This window comes from Manis javanica, chromosome X (assembly GCF_040802235.1).
Source record: "Manis javanica isolate MJ-LG chromosome X, MJ_LKY, whole genome shotgun sequence".
Taxonomy (NCBI): domain Eukaryota; kingdom Metazoa; phylum Chordata; class Mammalia; order Pholidota; family Manidae; genus Manis; species Manis javanica.
Genome location: NC_133174.1, coordinates 54,947,108 through 54,968,427, shown reverse-complemented (window position 1 = coordinate 54,968,427; position 21,320 = coordinate 54,947,108). Strand labels below are relative to the sequence as shown.

At 41.3% G+C, this 21,320-nt stretch overlaps 1 protein-coding gene across 1 annotated transcript in view; it reads right to left on the bottom strand.

Annotated features, from left to right (window-relative positions):
• Positions 1-539: 539 nt before the first annotated feature.
• Positions 540-21,320, bottom strand: part of AR (androgen receptor) — a 230,876-nt gene continuing 210,095 nt past the window's right edge. The window contains exons 4-8 of the mRNA XM_037017104.2: positions 20,563-20,850; positions 12,886-13,030; positions 8,703-8,833; positions 7,695-7,852; positions 540-7,053 (exon numbers count right to left, since the gene is read on the bottom strand). Coding sequence (XP_036872999.1) covers positions 6,898-7,053; positions 7,695-7,852; positions 8,703-8,833; positions 12,886-13,030; positions 20,563-20,850 — 878 coding nt within the window. The 3' untranslated portion in view covers positions 540-6,897. The remainder of the gene's footprint in view (positions 7,054-7,694; positions 7,853-8,702; positions 8,834-12,885; positions 13,031-20,562; positions 20,851-21,320) is intronic.

The following is a 21,320-nucleotide window of genomic DNA, read 5'->3' as shown; positions in this document are numbered from 1 at the left end:
CCCATTTTTATGCTGAACAACTGCATTTTGCATGGCTTTCCTCTGGTTGACAAGCTCAAGATTTTTGATGGGAGGTTGTACTAGGTCACCAGTATCCTTATGTGCTTCCTAGTCAGGTCCTTTGATATTCTGATGTTAACAGGTCAACCTTGCTAAGGCCAACACAGGGAAAATTGATAACCGCTATGCAAAGATTTTTTAAACATATATGAAAACCAAAGAGCATAAAAGGACACTAGCATTATATGAACTCTTGACTTCAATAAAGTCAGCCAATAAAAAGAACTAACTAAACGAATTCTAATGACACTCATCTGAAATTTTAGATTACTCTACATTTTAACATATTAACAGTGGTGATAAGAGGACATTAGCATTTTCTTGGGTCTCTGTTAAAATAACTGGAGCCTGCAGCCACAACAGGGGCCATGGCCAAGTTTTAGCTGGCAGACAAGCAAGCCAATATTTTACACAATGGATGACATTTCTGAAAGCAGAGACAGAGACAAACCCAAAATCACACATGTATTCCAACAAACAACTTTCTGCCATTTTTAATTGCATTTAGAGCCACAAGAGTTTCCAAGATTACAAAAAGAGAACAGAGCACTAGTGCTTGGGGCTGGTCCTGCTGTCCAGTGGAGGCCAAGTGCCTCTGTAAGAACTGAAGTCCCATTGCAAGAAGTTTCAAGCAAAATTAACATTTCTTTAAAAAAAATCTTTATATGATGCTTTCTCTCTTTCATTTTTTCCCTCAACATCAAAAATTACTTCTTACATCTGTTTACAGAGTCTGCTCCCTCCTACTGCCAAAGTAATCTTAAGGACAACACAAGAACATCATGTCTGAGGCACTCCCTAATCAATGTTCCAGTCTAGGGGAAAGCAGAAAGGTGTCACTGGGTGATGAGAGTCATTTTTTTTTTTCAGCTTGGGTCATCCCAGTGGTGGTTACTCTCAGCACAGAAGTGGCTTATGGGATAAGACAACACCACAGGTACTTCACTGCAGGATAGTTAGCACCAAGGACTAAGACTGGGAGAGACTTCAGGCCTGGCTTGTCTGCTGTTCAGCAAACAGATTCCCAAAATGTGAAGTAGCAGTCAGGCAGAGTACTGCCAGAGAAGCAGTAACATTTCAAATTTTTTTTCCTTTGGGGTATGTGTGTGTTTCAGTCTTCAGTGTTCAACAGAATCTGTAACTATATGACAGCCTTGATAAAGAGTGCATGTGGGAACTGTTTTAGGCCACAATGATCAGTCAGTCCATAGTTTCTCATTTAATTCCATAAAACAAGATACAAGTTGGGTAATGAAAGAAACTAGCACCCCTGGTATAGTGAACTAAATTGGAAGCAATCACTGTATGTTACCTACTTTCTGGCCAAATTAAATGGGGATAAATTGAAGCTGGGTCAAAGGCTATTTTTCCTTTTAAGACTCACCTCTAAATCAAAATATTTACTAGTCATTTTTTAGGGTGGGAATATTCCAAATGGTTTGTTACCTCAGTTGAAGTGTCTGAAGAGGAATGACTAATGTGGATTTTTCTGCCGTCACCTAGAAATCATTGAGGGTTGGGAGGCTTTAGGCAACAGACCCCAGCGTCAATCTCTTAATTGATGAAAAATGCCCCTACCCATGGGCCGAGATGGACTTGTACCTACAGAGATACAACTTCTATTACATTGACAATTTTTAACAGATAAAAACACATTTTCATTGTGAAAATCTTTACAGAACATATCCAAAATCAGAATTAGAGCACATAGACACCCAGTAGCAAGAGCACCTCAGTCGCAGGTGGCTGAATTGTGTGAAAGACGAAGCACTTGCTCCAGATTCCCAAGTACAGCAAACTGCCCTTTCCTCATAAGGATGGTGAAGATCAAAGAATGCCCTTCCTTATTCCAACTGTTCAGGTACCAGTAGGGAGCCACTGGCTAATCATTTGGATGGGCCTTTGGCTCTAAGCCTGGGCCTTCCCTAAGGTAGAGCTCAGTTGGTTCCAATGAGTCTTCACCACCCTTTACACATTCATCTGTCTTGGGCTAGTAAAGTGCAATACATCATGTACTCAATCCTTTCCCCCTCTATTCTGCCTTTAAAGGCCTATGGATCAGACCCAATAGGGCAGGGATCTCTTAGTTATCTGTCATCCTAGGTGTCTTCCTTTCTGAGAGATCTTCCAAATTTCAACTATAGCTTCTTTCACAAGTACATGGTATCAATTATGACCTGGAGCCAAACATAAAGGCGCAGAGAAAGGTAAAGCTATCACAACACATTATATCTATATATATATATGTCAGTTTTGAAACATGGATGCAAATACTCATTTACAATATATTTCAACCTTCTGCATTTAATAGCAGATAACTTTTTGTGCCATCCAAAGTGGGCAGAAATGAGGATATCTGCCTGCTGTCTTTCTAGTGCAAAATCTAGTCCTTTAAATGCTTCACTTCTCAGCAAGGGCTTCACATCTTCATATAAGCTAACATGGACGCTAGCAAACACAGTGCCTAAGACAGCTCCATTTCCAATCATGCAATAATGGAGCTTTAAGAATTTGCTCAGCGACTACTAGAGAAAAGGAAAGCTAGTTCTACTTATAAAATCATTTAGTGAAGCATTTATAATCCCATTTTTTTTTCAAAATTACCTTCCACTCTTCTAACCATGTATACTGTAGGGGAAAACCCCAGAAAACTCCTATAAGTCAGTCACCATCAAAGTGCTTTAGTCTGTCTTTGGATAGCTTACCAAAGGCACTAATGCCTGCTCCCTCTCTGCCTTTAAAAATTTTGATATTTTAGCAGATACAATGTAATATTTGGTTACATAATATTATGCTTTCATCTCTTGGTCTTCTTTTTTTAAACTGCTTTCAAAGATTTTCAAAGAGATTAGTGGTGAGAACAGACCTGCCTATAAAAGGTGACAGCAGGGGTAGAAAGTTCCTTTTACAAGAAATTGTGCATGCTAAATGGCTTATTTTGACTTTTGGGGGGATTTGATCCTTTGCATTCTTGATTCTCATTACCCCCTTTGGTAGCCCATACAGGCCACTCCCTTAGCCTAGTACCCTCTCACCTGGGCAACTGGTACAGGATAATTTATAGTCAGTCTCTTGTTTTTCCCAGGGCCATGCAAGGCCCATGCAAGGGTAGTTAAAAGGTTGTTTGAAGAGTCTTATGAAGTGCACCCCTAGCATAGGACTGGGAATGGGTAGAGGGAGTGGCTTGAATTTTGTGCCCTGCTGAATATCAAGGGAAAAAAGAGAACAAGGCCATGTCTGTCTTGTGTCAAATGAAACAAACACTTAGAAGCTACTTGAAGCTCAGAGTTAGGTCATTTGTATAGTATCAATATCATGTGAATGGTGGAACTATTTTTTCTTAAAGTACAAATAGACTACTTCTTGCTATATATGCATATATGTATTTAGAAGTAGAGTATGGAGAGAAAGAGACTCTAGCATCAGCACATTATTTCTTAACCTGGACAATCACCTCAGCAACTATCCAAAGGACAGAATGAAGCTCTTTTTTTTCTTTTTTAGTGCCAGTGAGCATACATAAAAATATGTTTTACTGATTTTCTTTTTCAAAGATATATGACAGAATCCTTCAAAAAAATTCCTTTCTCATTAAAAAAATAGTGAAATCTCCAAGAACAACGATACAGTCTGTGGCATAGAAAAGCTATGGAACAAAGAACCTAACCATTATTTCAGCTCAGAGAGGCCAGGCCTGGGAGAGTTGCCCAATGAACAAGAGCTGAAACTGCCAAATGACTCCTCTTTAACCACAGAGTTTGTGACTCTGGCCGCTGTTTGCTGCCCCAGATGGATAGGGCCTTCTCCCTGGTACTCCTTCTGTTTCTCTTCACTCTCCATCCCCATTTAGCACTTTAGATCTCCTAGAGATAATTGTCTGGTGAGTGATCCTCATCTTTCAGCTAACCAGGTTGAGTGGGTTTGGGTAACTGATTCTTCACAGGTACCAACCACATCAACTCTGTAGAGCTGAGTACATGCAAAATGAGACTTCTGTCAATTACATTGGCTGGAACATCAGTGGCCAAAAGAAAAAACCATCTCCTTTTCATCTATGGGAGAACAAAGCCAAGCTAAAATGTCCTTTGCTCACTGAAATCCCAGTGCAAAAACAGTAGGCATAAAGCCTTGGCTAGGCCATTTACCCTTAATCTTGCCATTTGGAAATTTAGAGCAATCCACTTGTTGCTGTTTTAAATTACACTTCACAAATGCAAAACATATATATTCATAAGGGCAAGAGTCACAATTGGGAAATACATAAAAATGAAAAATCTGATAGAAAAATGGAAAGGAGAACCTCTAGTATTTACAAGGAGAGGTATTAGACTGATGTAATTGAATCCATGTACCACAAAAGAGGAAAATCATTTCAAAACAGATGTAAAGGAACTATTAAAATGTAACCTCATTTAACTGAAAAGAGTGGTGGATTTTTTTCTTTTTGTTTAAAACAGCTAAAAGTGATCCTGTGAACTTACATAAGCCAAATGGTGTCATAACAAAGAAAACCAGAATTTGTCTATCGTACCTGAGAAAGAGAACCTGTCAGCTTTAGTTTTGTCCAGCAGTCTTGGAATGGTATATCACCCATTCCAGGTTCCTTTCTCCTTTGTTATTTAAAGAAGCTGTTGTGTAAGTTCATTTGGCTATTAATATCAACACAGAAATTGGGAAGAAACCCATGTAGATCATATCATGTCACTCAGAAGCTATCTTCTCAAAAAGTAGAGTGAACCAACTGAAATGGGCAGTGCGGTGACTGGTCCCTAATTTCTTGAGTTTAGCAGATAAATTTAAAAACTAAGAGAGGAGGCAGTGACCAAGATGAGAAAGTAAGTGGACAATCCCTCCGCACTTGGGAATGGGGGACAATGTCAACAGAACAGAGGTGTATCAAAGGACTATACGACACCAGTGTCCCAGGACCACACCAAGTTTATGGGTGACAGCCCACTGGGGCCACACCAAACAGACCTTTTCAAAGGAGGCCATGGTTCTGCAGTTCCAGTGCTTCAGCCTCCCTCTGAGAGGCAGCAACAAAAGTGGGGAGTCTGAATGAGTATGGCCAATGTCGGAGCCCAGAATCAGCAGCATAGGAGGAGGATGAGCAAATTCACCAGATGGTGCCTATCTGGCTTTACTTTGTCTCTGAATACTTTAATTTAATAGTCAGAGTCTCCTCTTGGATCCTTCTCTCTTCTTCCCATGAGTTTCGCAAGTGGATATGCTGGGTGGCAAGGAAAGCATCTATACGGTTTCTGGTTCTAGTGACTTCATTCTTCCCACCCTGGTAATTGAGTTTTCTCTTCAATCCCACTCTGGAGAGCTGCTTTAGCTACTCTGAAGAAGGAAGTGGGTATTAGTCCACTTGTTGAGGAGGTATCATCTCTGGAGACAAGGGCAACATGCCCAGCTTGTCCAATTCCATTGATGCTTTCTTTCCTGTTTGCCTAAGGATCCAGAGATCTGATAGTTGTTCAGAAACATCTGGTAAGAAGTCTTTGAGCCTTCTGGCATCTAGAGATAGATGATAAAACTGCTGGCTTGCTAGCCTTCATGGTGGTAGAGGCTCTTAGCAAAGAGTCTGTGAACATGCCCAAAGAAGTGGACAAACATCACTACCGCAACTTCTTTAATGCAGTCTGGTGAAATTCAGGCCCACAAAATACTGATGGGAGGGTGGAGGGAGCTTGCAGCAGCACAGAGTCAGGAAGAAAACATTCAGCTCTCTTAAAGTCAGGAACAAAGATGGATCAAATGTTCAGTGTCCTAAGCAGGAGAACAGCCAAGCCACCACTTCCTTTTCCTCTGACCCCAGCTCCAAACTCTTGCCTGGCCCAAAAATGGGAGAGCAGACCTGGATCTGAATGGGGCTTTCCAAAGGATCACATCTCTCCTTTCCTTCTCATTGGCCTGACTTTTCACTGGTCGTGGCCAAGTTTTGGTTAAAGAGAATTCAACTCAAAGTTCTTAGAAAAGCTATTGAAAGTCAAATTGAGGGTGGAGGCAGAGGGTGAAGAGAAAAGGGATTGGCTGGAGGGAAGACGTTCACAACTTTTGGCAGACAACTTTTCAAACAAGAAGCATATTTTCAGTACAATGAATTGCTCTGCAGTTGAGTGGTGTATTCCTTAGAAGTCAAGACTGTGGGCAGGTACTGGTAATCCATTTGTCTTCTTTGTTCTCTTTTAAATCTGCCTCCCCAACTTGGCTCTGAGGTCACCCTGCTCACTATAGGCAATAGCCATTGGCAGAAAATAAAGTGTCCCAAGGAAAGAGGGTTTGGCAAAAATGCAATGACTCCCTATGGGCTGCAAATTTTCACCCTATTCTAGTCAGTGTTGGTCTCCTTGTGGGTTTCTGTTTGTTCTTATATTTTTTAAGATGAAAAACCCATGCGCCGTTTTGTGTTTTTCTTGTGTTTTGTTTTCCCAGATACTCTTAGCACTCTAAACTTCCAGTGGCATTAGGTGAGTAAATGTTTGTGTGGCTGGCACACAGCACAGTGCTATAAACAAGCACAACTTGACACTGGGCCACATGAGGATCACCAAAGATTTAAAGAAATAACACCACCATTCAAAATACAGATAAGAACTATGGCAGTGGACAGAGTCTGAAGATACCATGGAAGGGTGAGACAGGGAAGAAAGGAGAAGAAGAGAGAGAAAAAAAAAGCCCAGCAAATAGAACTCAGAAACATCTTCATGACAGACTGTACATCAGTAGAGGAAATTCCCCAAGGCACTGCAGAAAAGTAGTGCAGAGTTATAGCAGGCAGAAGATATCTGAAAAGGGGAGTGTGTGGGGTGAGAAATGGGGGCTTCCAAAGCTTCACTGGGTGTGGAAATATATGGGCTTCACTTTCCCAGAAAGGATCTTGGGCACTTGCACAGAGATGATCTCTGCCATCATTTCTGGAAAGTCCACGCTCACCATGTGGGACTTGATTAGCAGGTCAAAAGTGAACTGATGCAGCTCTCGTGCAATCTGTAGGGAGATAATATGAGGGAGAAAACAAGGTTGACAAGGAGTTGGCTTCTGTCAGGATCTCCCTCCACCCATGTTTGATTTCCTCCTTCCCTGTCCTTGATCCTCTTCATGTATTTCTATGTGCTGGTGCAAGCACATGTGCACTAAATGGTCTCCAGGGAGCCACTGAGGTCTCCAAGAGATCTATTATATTGCAAGGCCTCTGACTCAGGACTAGGTGTTCCTCTCCACCAGAGTGCATGCACACACACACACACACACACACACACACACACACACACACACACACACCCTTTCTCTCTTCCACACATACACAAACTCACAGGCAATGATTCAAGGAAGAGGAAAAACATCCAGGTCTGTTTTGTCTGCCTAGAGAACTTATCTGCTCTAAGTGCCTTCTCTGAGTCCCAAATGCTCTGTGCTCAACTTCTCCACCTCTTTCACAACATCCAACTAGGGCACTGTGACCTGTGTTCCTTTCTTCTCCATTGCATTTTCTTCCTGGACCACACTCAAAGCCCCAGGGGAATGAAAGCACCTCCTAACATGTGGTGCCAGACCCTAAAAGAGCATATTATCACTTGGCTGTATGAGGCTGCTTCTACATGACAAAGCACCCTCCATTGTTTGCTTACAGGCTGCACAGAATCCAGGAGCTTGGTGAGCTGGTAGAAGCGCCTTGAGCAGGATGCGGGATTTTTTCTCTTGCATGCAATGATACGATCAAGTTCCTTGATATAGTTCATTCGAAGTTCATCAAAGAATTTTTGATTTTTCAGTCCATCCACTGGAACTGATGTGGGATGAAGACAGAATGGGGAGGGGAAGTATGCCCACAAAGGAGCATTAGTCAAAGCACCAAGTTTTCTGACCACAAACTTGACGTCCGCCCCCACAGGGAGGGAACCATCTACTTGGCTTCCTGTCACTTTGCATGCATGGGGTCTAAAGTCTGCCAGGATGGTCTTAAGGAAAATGCTAGCTGGACCCAAGCTGAAGGACATCAAGTAAATAAATTTTACTGAGCCTTTCATTTCTCTAGTCTTCTCATCTACACATTTCTTAGGACCTATGGTTTTATGTTGACCACAGACTAGCTCTGATTTAGACAATTAAAAAACATGGCTTTGAATATGAAATTTTGCCTCCTTTTTCCCTCACAGAGGCTAAGACAGAACTCTGCTCAGAAGAGATATTAAAGAAAAGTTCCTTGGTTGCCAAACAAACCTTATCTGAATTGCTTACATAGATCTTCTCCTGTTGGCAGAAGAAAAAATTCCTTCTAGGAGGCAATCCCTTCTGCTCTGTAAGAAATACAAGGTGTTCTCTGCCTGTTTCTATGAAGCTATGGAAAATTTCAGACCCCCACTACAGTTAGCTAAAAAGGTCTTATTCCAAAGAGAGACTGGGGTAGGTAGAAATCTAATGGAGGTTGAATTCTAGCAAAGAAATTGGTCTTTAGCCATGAAATTCATCTCTGTTAGGATAAAAGGATGCTAAGGGAGAATGGAGGAGGGAGGATAAACGAAGAAGGGAAATGTCCAGGAGCTTGCTTTGCCCTGATAATGCTTTAATGACAAAAGTAGCTCCCTCTCTGAGCCCCTTTGCCTCCAGGGGCATTCCCTGTCCCTCCAGGCACTTACTAATGCTGAACAGTAGTAGTGCCTTCATGCACAGGAATTCCTGGGGGGTGATTTGCAGCCATCCAAATTCTTGAGAGAGGTGCCTCATTCGGACACACTGGCTGTACATCCGGGACTTGTGCATGCGGTACCTGGGAAGAAGACATACAGAGGAAAAAAAGGAGTGAGAGTAGGCTTACAGTAAGGCTAGAAAGAATATCTTTGACTGCCCTCCCCTTCCCAGGTTGTCCGGGAAGAGCTCTTGCTATTTCTCTTGCTGGTGCTTCAGTAACAAGGAACAAAGTTGTTCATTTTTTTCCAAAATCTTGACATCCTAATAACTACTCATCTTCCCTGGACAGAATATGGGTTAACAAATGCAATTTCTAGGTCCCGTTTCCTGAGATAGGGACAGGAAAGCCTAACCGAATGAACATAATGAGCCAGGCACATGGCCTCCCTGACTACAGTTCTACTATTCCAGTGATAACCAGAGCCAGACCCTGCCTCCCAGGCATTCCAACTTAGAGGGCTTCTAGGAAATGGGCCTTAGAATAAATTCTTAACATAAGGACACAAGGATTTCCAAGTGGCCACAATAGTTCATCCTGCCAATTCCCCTGCCTCTTATCTTGAATGTCATTTCCCATACTGGGAATTAAATCATTTCTTTAAAAACTCCCGCAGAAGGAGATTCCCCAGTATGCCACCAAAACGAGTTTCAGTGCTTATCAAATCAGCCAAGAACTTCCCTGCTGTCGGGGAACCTACTCCCTCATACACTGGCTGTTCCTTACCACAGTTTGGGAGCTGTGAACGTATGTAAGCTGCTTTTATTATAGTGACTTGTAAACAGATCATCACATTACCACCTATAAATTATACAGGGAAGTGGCCAAGGCTTAGACAGCTTCTTTGAGGAAACAATCTCTCTGTTCCATGACTGGCCATGGCAAACCTCTCACAGAAGATACAGCATCCTCCTGCTAGTAGGCCTTCCTGGATTTCAGCATTTCAGCACTTCAGAAATCGTGTGTGTGTGCGTGTGTGTGTGTGAGAGAGAGAGAGAGAGAAAGAGAGAAAGAAAGATAGAGACAGAAAGAGAGAAAGAAAGAAAGAAAGAGAGAAAGAAAGAGAGAAAGAAAGAAAGAAAGAGAGAAAGAAAGAGAGAAAGAGAGAAAGAAAGAGAGAACAAAAAGAAAGAAAGAAAGAAAGAAAGAAAGAAAGAAAGAAAGAAAGAAAGAAAGAAAGAAAGAAAGAAAGAAAGAAAGAAAGAAAGGAAGGAAGAAAGAAAGGAAGAAAGAAAGGAAGGAAGGAACTGATTTTATATCTTGTGGTAAAAGGAAAGGGAATTTGACACTTAAGTGGTGAGGAAAAAGGCCTCCCAGATTGGACACAAAGGCTGTGGCTTGACATTTTTGCCCCTAAACCACTAGCCTCGTCCACAGGTTAAGAGGACCTGGTACTGGCTGGGTGCAAGCACAGTACACTATCTCAGTGAGCTTGGCTATCCTGTAGAAAGAGGGAAGGCAGCAGATGGTGTAGAAGTATAATTCACACTGGAACCCAACTGGAAAGAAGTGTTTAGATAGTATCACAAGCCAATTGACCAGAATAGTGTTGCTCTCAGCTCTTTCACCCTGGAGAATTTTTGAATAAAAACTGCTCACCCTGGGACCTGGCTGTTCTTTAGTGTCTGCTGTACTTCCAAGCTTCTGTTGATGATAACACTGTAGTCTTTTTAACACTGAAATCATGAACCTGATATGGAGAATTGCTGTAACACTGCTGTAGGCCTCAGGGACAGAGAAATGTGGGGAGAAGAAATGTGAGAAAAGGGAGAAAGGCAAGGTAAGGAATTCAGAGAAGATGGGAACAAGAAGTGGGGATAAAAGGCAGAAAGAATAGGTAGAGAGTTAAAGGAAGGAAAGGGAGAAGGTAGAAAATGAGGGATGGAAATGGAATTAAGAAGGAGAAACTAGGTAGGTGGGAATAAAAAAGAGTAGATAAGAAGTGAGATGGCAATTATAAAACACTGAGCACAGTGCCTGGCACATATTAAGTGTTCAGTAAATAACATGTAGGAAGGTGTCACTATGATATTATTCATCATTCTACAGATGAGTAGACTGAGGTTCAGTGAAATTCAGTAATTTACCAAAGGTCAATAGCTAGGGTTCAAGCCCATTCCCCTCAGAGCATGTGTTCTCCACAAACAAGGAATGAGGATGGAAGAAAGCAGGGCTAATGACAGGGTTTGGTGTGAGAAAGATCAGTAAATTGATTGGCTCAAAGTCCCTCTCTCTCTCATTGGGCCTCAGTCTCCTCAGTAATACCTTGAGGAAGCTAGCAACAATTGGTCGCGCTCAACTGGAGAGGTACTGTCTCCCTAGTGGGTGCTAGAAATGTGGTGGGATGGGGAGTTTGGGTCTGTCACTGACTGAGATCCTATTTGGCATTTAGTGGGCAGGTGCCAGATGTGTTAAACATATTCCAATATGCAGGAACGTCCTACACAATGAAAAAAAATGCAGGGGATGAAAATGGCAACACAATCCCCATTTAGAAACATTCGTTTAGATGTTTCTAGGGACCCTAAGAACTCTAACACAGTGGTTCCTACAAAGCAAGGAGCCCTGGGACTTAAATACATGGGAGCAGGCTTGGAAGCTGAGGTGGGGTGCAACATACACAGAGGCAGGGAAGGAAATAAGGATTTAACTGGATGGGGATGCTGGTGCAGGTGGTCAGAGGGTTGATGCAGTCACTGGAGGGCAGCATAGGGGTGGAGGTGAGAGATGAACAAGATGGGGGCTTTTAAATTCCTGCCCCAGAAGATGGCATCATAGCTAACTCTTTGGAGATCTGGAAAACACAAAGCAGGTTGTGCCAAAAGCCTGATGGTTATTCTTATCTTCTGGCTACCAGGGCTGGCTGGGTTGGAAGAGGGCAGCTGGGGATACTCATTTTCCCCCACATGGCACTGCTGTACTGGAAAGAACCACTGGCCTTTAGGTTTTATTTTAAGGATCTTCTAGGTCAGATGGCTGCAGGGGATGGAAGGTCAATTCCTGCCCTCATCAAATGGGACTGTTTTTGGTGAGTCTAGCTCAAGGTCCTTGGGAAGAGTCTTCTAACCAGCTCCATTCACAATGCCATCACAGGACCTCAAATACCAGACATAGAAAAGGTTATCACTATTAGGGAAAGTATCAGAAAGGTACTCCTTTTTAAATTTCTTGCTCATTACAGGCCACACATTTCACATCTGTTAGCTCCCATATTAGTCATCTTAACAAACCATTTAAGAAAGTTATATTTTTTTAACAGATAAGGAAACTGAAAGTTAGGGAAGGTAAGGGTCTTGCCCAAAGACAGTGATAAAGGATATAACAGAACAGAGATTTTACTTGAGTATAATTTCAAAATCTGAGCCCTTGGTCAAATTCATGAAGGATAAATAGTGCTAACAGCAGGGAAAGCATTAATTAAACCTGTTTTAATTTAAGACAGGGAAGTGACTGATCCAAGGTCACAAGGCCAGAGAATGGTAAAGCTGTTCTTCCCCATTATTACTACCATGAGACAGTATAAGAGCTGAGAATTATTCAGGCATACTTTGAATTCTGTCATCAACATGCACTAACTGTGTGACCTTGGATGAGTCACTTTATTTTGTTCAGCCTAATCTTCCCCATCTACTAAAAAAAATGTATCTTCAAAAAGGGAAAATGAGGTTATCATGAGGGCTCAATGACAAGGGATTTTGAAAGCATCTACAATAGTCTAGACATAAAGGAGTTGCTCAACAAATGGTAACTGGTCGTAGCCCTCAGTGGTAGCAAAGAGATCAAAGGAACTTCAGCCCTCACACTAGAGTGCCTCTGCCCATTCTCTATGTTGCTCAGAGTGAACGGGAGGGGCCTTGACATTAGGTTCTGAGATAAGCTACAAAGCAGGTCAGAAGCATGGCCAAAATACCAGGGTTGGGTCTTGAGTGGGAAAGCACCAATCCCCCTTTCCTCCTACCAGTTAGCCTTTCAGCTGGGCAAAGCCACCTCATATTGGGCAAGCTAGTTTGGGCCTTCACTGTCTCATCTATAAATCAAATGGGCTAATCCCCACTGTTACTCCCATTATCATCATCACCATTGACCAGGACTGGCCAGGATGCTGTGTGAGTTCAGGGCCCGTAAGCACTTACTCATTGAAAACCAGGTCAGGGGCAAAGTAGAGCATCCTGGAGTTGACATTGGTGAAGGACCGCCAGCCCATGGCAAACACCATAAGCCCCATCCAAGAGTACTGAATGACTGCCATCTGGTCATCCATGTGCAAGTTGCAGAAGCCTAGAGATGGGACAGAGGCAGTGATCAGACTGGGCATTTATTGGCTGAGTGAAGTCTGGGCCTCTTCTGGGTTGAAAATCTCTGGCATGCAGGCAGCCCCTGAAGAGCCCCAGGGACCATCAGTGCTGGGGAGGATGAGACATGGTGGGGATAATATTCCTTCCTTTCCTTACTTCACTGAGAGGCTCAAATGAGATGATGATAGAGGCAAAAAGGGCATTGTCACTTGGAAGAAAATAATAACCTTACTCTTCCTGACTGCTTACAATGAATGAACTCTTTTCAAATCATGTTACTTACATTCACTTATTCAATCCTTACAACAATCCAATAAAATAGGTACCATTTTTATCACCATCCTGTGAATCAGTGAAAGTGAATCACAGAAAAGATAAGGAACTTGTCCAAGATCATAAGGCTAGTAATTGTTAGACTAAGTTCCAAAGCCAAACAGTCTGACTCCAAAGCCTTTGTTCTTGATCACTATGCCTTTCTGAAAATGCAGAGTAATAATATTTCTCCCACATGAACAGTACTTTCACTTTAAAAAGCTCTTTTCTATATATAATCTTACTTGTACCTTCTAATTACCCCAGGAATGGGATATTGTTATATATCAGTATATGGTGGAATGCTTTTGACAGCTACTGCCTTCTCCATACCATCTTCAGGCTCTGTCTCTTTTCTCTAACCCCCTTTCTGCCTCACATTTCCTCTCCATTTTTCCATTAAACAAGTAATCTGGCCCTGGTGCTTTCCCACTATACTGCCATTCCTGCCCTATTGCCATTATTATACACAAACAGGCCTTTTATGACCAGCTTCCTTAGACTAGTCATTTCTTTCCATTTGCCTTCTCATAATTTAGGTTCTAGCTATTCTGAAAAGCTAAGAGTTTGCTAAATACACCATGCTTTCTCATGCCTCTATCTCTCTTCTATCTTTGCATAGGCAGTTGCCTTTGCTTAGAATGCACTTCTCCTTCTTTAGGCTTTCCAACTTGCTCATATTTCATTACTGAAAGTGTACTTCTTCTGTGAAGACTTTTCCAACTCAACTGAGCAGAAGACTTAATGATTCTTCTTTAACCTTCTTACTGAATCTTGTGTAGCCCCACGCATTTATAACATTCATTACATATTATTGGATTATCTATGTATACATCTCTCTGCCTAACAAGAACTGGAACTTCTTGAACAATTCTTGGACCATTTCTTTTTATTCATCTCTTCCTCACTACATAGCACAGCTCAGATATTTGTCTAGGCATTTGAGAAATATTAATAAAGTGGACAAAGAACCCTTACCTTTTTTTAAAAAAATGGGAGTTAGATGATTTCCAAGTTACCTCCTTAAACTCAGAGAACAGAGGCTCCCAGATGCTACCTCCACAATACCACATAGGTACAACAGATGCACCTATAGTCTCCTGGAGGTCTCCAAACAGTTGGATACTTAAAGTATCACCTCAGAGCTCATCTCCTATCAGAACCCCATTTCTCTTTTCCCCAACAGATCCAGAATTGTCTGAAATTTTGTCTTGCCATACTTCATTAGAAATGCTTCCATGAATTTAGATGATGCTTCTAACTTTCCTGTTGATGCCCCATTTAACCCTCATAATAACCCTAGAGGGTAGGCATATGACATTTATTTTGCCAACAAAGAACTTGAAGGTTAGAGAAGTTTACTGACTTTTCCAAGGTAGCATATAGTCTATATGTGGCTGAGCTGGGACTAGGATCCAGGTGCTCTAATTCCCCTCTTCACTGCCTTTTCTACTCTACTGAAGGTCACAGATCAAGAACACCAAAGTATCTTAGCCATAGGTCACAGGTCAAGAACTACCAAGGTATCTTAGCCACAGGCTCAGGTCTGAAGTCTACGCTGTTTAGACACATTGTTCTGCTTGGTTGGCCATTGCCTACCTACACATCATACTTCCCTCTTCTTTTAGGTCCTGAACCTTCCAGACATCAAGGATTCTCGAGTTCCCCATATCACCGCCCCCATGTCATCACTCAGGGCTGCAATATTAGTTCCTAGGCCTCTCACCTTCTGTAGCACAGAATTCCTGGGACTGACTCTTCCTAGTAGGAGACAAAAAGAAGGGGCCAAACATGGAACACCCAAGGATCTCTTGGGGAAGCAGCCTGAGAGCCTGAACTCTGAACCTCTGGGGTGGGAGGCAATGGGAAGCAAGGAAAATCTTGGCTGGTGAGTGTGAATGTGAGGGTACATAATGAGGATGAGGATTAAATTGTACAAGTACCAAGGAATATGTCAATACTGATGTTTTTTTTCCTTCTGTGAGATGCCATAGAACTAGCAAAGAGAAGAAAAAAAAAGAAAGCTTAGTTTGGCTGTAGTACTAATTAACAGTCCTTAGTGAGAGCCACTTAGCACTCTCGAGCCTAATTACTGTGTACACATCAGCAATATAGCAGGCAAATTTTCCTATAGGTTTAATTTGATTACAATACCTAACTCTGTTCTCTAATGCCTTGCTTTTGAAGTAGCCTACTCAAATGGCATGGCTATTAAGAGATGACTTGAGAAAACAGTAGCTCCTAGCTACAGGTTTCCTTCAACATGTATTTAGTCAACACCTATTAGGCACTGCTCTTAGGCTGTTCTGGAGAAATAGAGGACTCATTCTCAGGCTTTGAAACACATCAAACAGGTCAGGGAGCAGAGACAGTTTCTTTGAGATTCTGTTTTCTTGATAAAACTCATTCAATTCATTTCTTAGCAATTTGCAGTGGAAACCTGTAGTCTCATGTCTAGTCTGGGAGAACATATCCGCAGAAAGGCCAGCTGGGAAATCTTTGCTGCTCTAGTGCACCCAATAACCAAAATTTTCAAAGAAGATGATTTGTCCTTGGGACCCATGCATAAGCTTCTAGTCAAGGCTGGTGGCAGTTTAAATTGACTTTAGCGGGAGCAGTGGCTTAGCACTCTAGCCTCATCATGACTCACCATTTACAGAACATTTACTATGTTTCAGCTACTGTTCTAGGTGCTCTTTATATGTAATCCCTATGTTGGTAACAACTTGCAAGGTAGCAATTGTTCTACCATCTCTATAAATAATGAAACAGAAGCACATGTAGACATGTAATTTGCTCAAGGTCACACACCTCATATATAGCTAAGATTCCAAACCAAATACATTGGATAATAATTATACTGTGTACACACAATCCACTCATCCACTGTTAGCTAATAATTGTCATTTATTAATGTACCAGGTACTATATACTAGGTAATTTACATATATCATCACTATCACAGAAAACTTACAACAAAATTTGAGTAGGTGCCTAGCACAGTGCCTCACACAGGAAAGGAACTCAATTTGTTGAATGGGCAAATAGCTTGAACTAATAGAACATTACTGATATGAATAACTGTTCTTATGAATGTGATAATTGGCTTTATTTTGAAGCGATTCTTTTAAATAAATCAAAGCCAGAGATTATTTTCTTGGATGAGCTAGACGGTGAACTGATATTGACTTGCAGACTTGTTAATGGAAGGAGAGGTCTTCCCATTCTTGGGGTGCAGCTAAGAAAAGCCAGTGACTCCCAGTCATACAAATTCTGCCATAATGGTTTGCACTAGGTTATTGTTTAGACCACCAAATTAGAAATTAGAGGGTGTGAGTCCAAGTTCTGGCTCCATTTGTTAAGTGACCAAATGGAATGAGTTAACTTCTATGAACCTTGTCATTTGAAAGGGAAATAAAAGCCTCTATGATTCACAGGATTGCTGTGAGGATTAAGTGGAATCATATACATGAAAATGTTTTGTATCCTCTAAAATGAGACCATATAGGTGTTTGGCAACTACTTGGAAAGATTAAACTATATCTCTGTTACATATGTGGTATAAAGACATCCAGCTGGATAAGTGATAAGAATCGAAACAACTTTCTTTTTTATATATACATAAAATTTTTATATATATATAAAAAAATATATATATATATTTTTCCTCCCTTTGGAGGAGGTATACAGTATACACTATACCTCCCTTGGTACAGTGCATAGACAACTAGAGTCCTTGGGCCTTCTTCCCAGAGATCTTATTGGATAGACAATCTCAGTTTTCCAAGCTGGGAAGGTATTGGGGACATTTTGGTGGCTGCAATTAGGCCTTCTGAGTTGGAATGACAAAATAGGGGCTGGACAGCCAACAAACAATGTCTTCAAAGGTAGCAAGTCCACATTATGACCCAAGTGGCTTTGGATAAGGACTTGGATCCTCACTCTAAAGCCCAGGGCTAAGGAACTGTAGGGGGACTACACAGACTATGGGTGGAGTTGCATGAAGAGGGGATTTAGAATTGGGGGTGGGGACATGGGCTCAAGTTCTGTCCCTGCTACTTTCTGAATTTGTAACTGCAGGCCACACATATCACTTCTTAGAGTGTTTTTATCTATGAAATAGGAAGATTAATCTCCATAGGATTCTTATGAGGATCAAATCAGGTAGTACATACGAAACTACTCTGTGCACTATAAATTTTCATCTGAATGGCAGTTTTTATTGGAAAGCAGGTTAATCTCCGACTTGGTAGGAAGAGGTTTAGTTGTTGATGTTTCTAAAGAATATCTGAATAACAGAAATTTAGGATTAGGAGAACCCTTAAAGAGCTTATGCTTCCCTTGTTTCCAAACAGTGTTCCCTGTAGCTCTAAGAACCTTCAAGAGTGAACTGAGGATTCTCTTGGGGTAGTGAGAAAGATACATTGGCTTTAAATCAACCAGCTCCACTTGTATCTTGTAATATTTTTGAGATATAGAGATTGGCTGCCAGAGCAAAGTCTGTGAGTCCTTGGATAGAGAATCTCTGAGGTTTCTTTCTTTTTTTTAAATTTTATTTTGGTATCATTAATCTACAATTACATGAAGGACATTATGTTTACTAGGCTCCCCCCTTCACCAAGTCCCCCCCACATTCCTGTTCACAGTCACTGTCCATCAACATAGTAAGATGCTGTAAAATCACTGCTTGTCTTCTCTGTGTTACACAGCCCTCCCCATGCACCCCCCCCACACTATACATACTAATCGTAAGGCCCCATTTCTTTTTTTCCCACCCTATCCCTATCCTTCCCACCCGTCCGCCCCAGTCCCTTTCCCTTTGGTAACTGTTAGTCCATTCTTGGGTTCTATGCTTCTGCTGCTGTTTTGTTCCTTCAGTTTTCTTTTGTTCTTATACTCCACATATGAGTGAAATCATTTGGTACTTGTCTTTCTCTGCCTGGCTTATTTCACTAAGCATAATACCCTCTAGCTCCATTCATGTTGTTGCGAATGGTAGGATTTGTTTTTTTCCTATGGATGAGTAATATTCCATTGTGTATATGTACAACATCTTCTTTATCCATTCATCTACTGATGGACATTTAGGTTGCTTCCATATCTTGGCTATTGTAAATAGTGCAGCGATAAACATAGGGGTGCATCTGTCTTTTTCAAACTGGAGTGCTGCATCCTTAGGGTAAATTCCTAGAAGTGGAATTTCTGGGTCAAATGGTATTTCTATTTTGAACATTTTGAGGAACCTCCATACTGCTTTCCACAATGGTTGAACTAATTTACATTCCCACCAGCAGTGTAGGAGGGTTCCCTTTTCTTCACAACCTCGCCAACATTTGTTGTTGTTTGTCTTTTGGATGGTAGCCATCCTTACTGGTGTGAGATGATATCTCATTGTGGTTTTAATTTGCATTTCTCTGATGACAAGCGATGTGGAGCATCTTTTCATGTGTCTGTTGGCCATCTGGATTTCTTCTTTCGAGAACTGTATTTTCAGCTCCTCTGCCCCTTTTTTAATTGGATTGTTTGATTTTTGTTTGTTGAGGTGTGTGAGCTCTTTATACATTTTGGATGTCAACCCTTTATCAGATCTGTCATTTACAAATATATTCTCCCATACTGTAGGATAGCTTTTTATTCTATTGATGGTGTCCTTTTCTGTACAGAAACTTTTCAGCTTGATGTAGTCCCATTTGTTCATTTTTGCTTTTGTTTCCCTTGCCTGGGAGGTATGTTCAAGAAGAGGTCACTCATGTTTATGTCTAAGAGATTTTTGCCTATGTTTTTTTCTAAGAGTTTTATGGTTTCATAACTTACATTCAAGTCTTTGATCCATTTTGAATTTACTTTTGTGTATGGGGTTAGAGAGTGATCCAGTTTCATTCTCTTACATGTAGCTGTCCAGTTTTGCCAGCACCATCTGTTGAAGAGACTGTCATTTCCCCATTGCATGTCCATGGCCCCTTTATTGAATATTAGTTGGCCATATATGTTTGGGTTAATGTTTGGAGTCTCTATTCTGTTCCATTGGTCTGTGGCTCTAGTCTTGTGCCAGTACCAAATTGTCTTGATTACTGTGGCTTTGTAGTAGAGCTTGAAGTTGGAGAGTGAGATTCCCACCCCACCCCCCCGACTTTATTCTTCCTTTTCAGGATTGCTTTAGCTATTCGGGGTCTTTGGTGTTTCTGTATGAATTTTTGAACTATTTGTTCCAGTTCATTGAATAATGCTGTTGGTAATTTGATAGGGATTGCATCGAATCTGTATATTGCTTTGGGCAGGATGGCCATTTTGACGATATTAATTCTTGCTAGCCAGGAGCATGGGATGAGTTTCCATTTGTTAGTGACCTCTTTAATTTCTCTTAAGAGTGTCTTATAGTTTTCAGGGTATAGGTCTTTCACTTTCTCTGAGGTTTCTTTAAGCTCTAATATTTTAATAATCAGACCTGTTCAAATAATAGATGGCCTAAAGAGGAAGTGAGTTCCCCATGACTGGAGATACCTTAGCATAAGTTAGAAAAATACTTGTTTTTTCTTCCACTATCACCTAATTTCCACCCTCCACTATGATTCTTAAGGCAATTTAAACAGTACTACAGTTTTTTAAGCAAAATTTGAAGATCATCAATTTAGCCCTAGGCACTCTTTATACATTATACAGATGGAGAAACTGGAACCCAGAAAGAGAAGGGGTCACACAATGAGTTAACAGCAGAGCTAAGACTAAGTGTTCTGACTCCCAACCCTTTCTTTCTATCATAACCATATTGTATGAGTTCCTGTGGCATGGCTCCTAAAGATAATAAATATTGAAGACAGAATATCAGTCAGGCATGAGATTATCTTTGGAATAAGCCTGTGTGTGTGCACATAAAAAAGAGCATCTCAAGGCATATAAGGGTATGTCTATGTGATCTATGACTGTGGGGAAATATGCTGACTATGTCTGAGGGTTGAATGTGATTGCTGCATGCCAATGTGAGACATATGGGACACTCTTTAATGCTGCTCTTTTCATTGATGTCTGAGTTTCCTTATTTTTGAAGTGGAGATTATGCCAATCTTCTCCCCACCCCCTCATAGGGTTATGGTGAAGATTGTACAAACTAATGGGAGGAAATGACTGGACATGGTGCCTGGCCCATAAGAGCTTTCACTGGATATGATTTCCCTTATCCTATGCCCCCACTTTCCCTTTTCTTACCAGGCAAGGCCTTTGCCCACTTGACCACATGCACAAGCTGTCTTTCACCCAGTTCATTGAGGCTAGAGAGCAAGGCTGCGAAGGAGTCAGGCTGGTTGTTGTCATGTCCAGCACACACCACACCTGGCTCAATGGCTTCCAGGACATTCAGAAAGATGGGCTGACACTCATAACCTTCAATGTGTGACACCGTCAGCTTCTGGGTTGGCTCCTCACTGGGGCTGGTGGTGCTGGAAGCTTCCCCTTCCTCCTGTAGTTTCAAATTACCAAGTTTCTTCAGCTTCCGGGCTATTGGGAAGGAAGGGAAACTTGGATTTATTATCAGTGGCCAAAAACAATAGCTATTATGTGAAAAAAAGCTAACCTATTAGAAAAGTTGTCTGAACTAAGATAATAAGGATGTCCATTCTCCCTGCTTACAGATTCTAAATTCCTTAAGGATAAATACTTAGTTTAAACACTGGTTGAATAGATGATTCATCATCCTAAATCCCTACTCAACTCAAATGTTCATATTTTGCTTTCTCCCTGATTTCCTTGCCAGACAGACCTAGTATATCCTTGAATTGGGCTCTGCCTAAATGCAGCCTTTAGTATTCATACATTGGCCCTTCAATTAAATGATTTAATAATAAACTCATCATTCATTTATTTATTCATTCAGCACACTCCATTGTTAGGCCTTTGCTTCTGGGTGACAAAAAAGATACAGGCCCTAACCCACTCTGGTAGAGGATATATAAATACCCACAAGCTAT